The 2,500-nt window shown below is 45.8% G+C and overlaps 1 protein-coding gene across 1 annotated transcript in view; it reads left to right on the forward strand.

Annotated features, from left to right (window-relative positions):
* The window catches only part of kalrna (kalirin RhoGEF kinase a), a gene marked incomplete at both ends in the record, with an annotated part of 160,617 nt that overhangs the window by 43,077 nt on the left and 115,040 nt on the right, over positions 1-2,500 (forward strand). The window contains one exon of the mRNA XM_080752719.1: positions 2,477-2,500. This exon is cut by the window's right edge and continues 99 nt beyond it. Within this exon, the coding sequence (XP_080608845.1) occupies positions 2,477-2,500 (24 nt within the window). The remainder of the gene's footprint in view (positions 1-2,476) is intronic.

Here is a 2,500-nt window from a genome sequence, read left to right on the forward strand (position 1 = left end):
AGTCTTTTGAACGGCTCTTTGAAATGAACGATATGATTCGGTTCACAGTAGGGAGCCGTTCCTGAAGTACGCCAGTCTTTTGAACGGCTCTTTGAAAGGAACGGATCCCAGAGATCCGGCTTACTTCAAAGAGCCATAAATCCCATCTCTATGAGCTGTGCGCACGCATTGGAAATATCAGAGCTTCAAGCTCACAACAAGTCGAAACGCGCTGCGCTGTGAGCTTGTATGTCTGCTATTTTAGACGCACACGGCCTTACGGAGAAGCATCACGTTTCACAGCTGACAGTTTCAGCACCTTGTAACAATCAGCGCTATACAGCGTGGTTTTAGTGTTATAATCAGAACAGAACTGGGGTTCTTCCAAGGTAATCTAGACCAAGTAGACGATAATAAAAAAGGGACCCGAACTCTGTGGAATCATGGATATTATACAAGCACGCACATGACTTTCTGATCGCATGGATGTGATCCCATCGTGGTCAAAGCAACAGAGGCAAGTCAAGTTAGTAACCTTCCTTGCGCCAACATAACATTAACAAAACAAAACAAATGTTGTGTGTTTGCATATTAAGGTTTAATGAGACGTGAAGCCAAAATCATATACAATTAACTTATTAATTTGTAGGCCACTGTGTGGCAGGGCGCGCAAACGGTTCGCTTGAGTTGCGCGCCCACTTTAACCTATTCACTTCTTTTTTGGCAAGCGATACTACTACATAAGTAGATAGTTAGGATATTATTTTGTTAACTCAGGAACAGATTGCAATTGCATCTGTGATAAAGAGGAAGGAAGCCCAGCGCTAACATAAAATGGTGTAATTATCAGTTGGGTGCACCATGCACATACAGTATCTCATCTGCAAACACGTAGGCTATGTGACGTTCAATATAATATGGCCGATAAATTAATTGATTGGCCGGTAAAATATAATCCTGCCGGCCAAGGTGGCCGGCCCCAAAAATGCCTAGCGGAAACCCTGATATGGAGATCTAGGTGATGATCCAGTCGTCTCAATGTATGGATATCCAGGGTTTGACAAGCTCGTAGTGGTGCTGTGAAGGAAACCGTTCAAACACTGTTTTACTTTCTGAGTGTATGTGTTCACACTTGTTATTTTATATTTTTAAGTGTAGCAACAGTGAAACCAGCACATTATAGGTCAGCAGTGCTCTTATTTTACGTTCCACAGACCAGAAGACAACTCTGTCCACGTTCAGGGTTTTTTTCACTGACGAAAACTAAATAAAAAAGACTAAATATATTGACAATTTTGTCAACAAAATAAAAACTAGACTAAAACTTTAGGGAGGAACTAGTGGAGAAGAGAGGCATTTTATGTTTGGTTGCTCTCGGGTGTTGCGTGCTGAACATAGCCGATCTACAAGCTCACAACACGTTGTGAGCTGGTAGATCAGCTATTTTCAGCACGCAAGTGTAAAATCGGTCATTACGATGCCATCAAGGCCTGCCAAAATATATTTTAGGTGACTAAATCATGACTAAAACTAAACCAGTAAGACTCCCTAATCGGGAGATAAGCGACCGTAGGTGGCTTATCTCCACAAATAGGGCAAAAATGTGTTTTTCCAAAATCTTCCTGATCCATGTTGATGACATGAGTGTAGACATGCTGTGTAGTGATATTTGTGATTTTAGGGCCAAAACTGTAGGAGCAGTGTCCAAAAATGTGTTTTAAAAATCGGCCTGAAGGTGGCGCTAGAATAGGGCCATGTGAGAAATGAGGGGTGGGGTCTCCGCGTTGCCTTGGCGGACGAATAGGTACCGGGCCCGGCTCTCCCGGACGCTCCTAGCCCGAGTTACGGCATTTTATGTGCGCTGCAGTGGCAGGGGGTCCTCCACTGGGGGCGCCACCACTTTTGCATCCGTTCTGGAGCACCAGGAGTCGGTGGTCCCCGGGAATTCCCCGTGAGCAGCCCCGTTGGGGTGGTCATTTGGTCATTTTTGCACATTTGGTCATTTTTTACATCTGGGGGTCCCCCAGGGACCTGGGGGTCCCTGGGGCTCCGGGGGTCCTTGGAGGTTGTAGTTTGGCAGGCAAGGAGTGTGTGTGTAAAATCTGGCATGGATCGGGTCAACGGGTGCGGAGATATAAGCAGGGAAAAAGTGTGACGTGTGACGTGTGAGCACATTTGGTCATTTTTTACATCTGGGGGTCCCCCAGGGACCTGGGGGTCCCTGGGGCTCCGGGGGTCCTTGGAGGTTGTAGTTTGGCAGTCAAGGAGTGTGTGTGCAAAATTTGGCATGGATGGGGGCAACGGTTGTGGAGATATGAGCAGGGCAAAAGTGTGACGGACTGACTGACTGACTGACTCACTCACCCACGGACAGCCTGTGGAGGTTTTGGTAGTAAATGCGACCTACGGTCGCAATGACATTTTATTCAAAAGACTATGACCAAAACTAAATCAAAATTTGCTGTCAAAAACAACACTGGTGTTACGTTGTGTTAAGGTGATGGACTGGGTGTGTAACCAC

Source organism: Nannobrachium achirus (genome assembly GCF_963921795.1).
Source record: "Nannobrachium achirus genome assembly, chromosome: 22".
Taxonomy (NCBI): Eukaryota; Metazoa; Chordata; class Actinopteri; order Myctophiformes; family Myctophidae; genus Nannobrachium; species Nannobrachium achirus.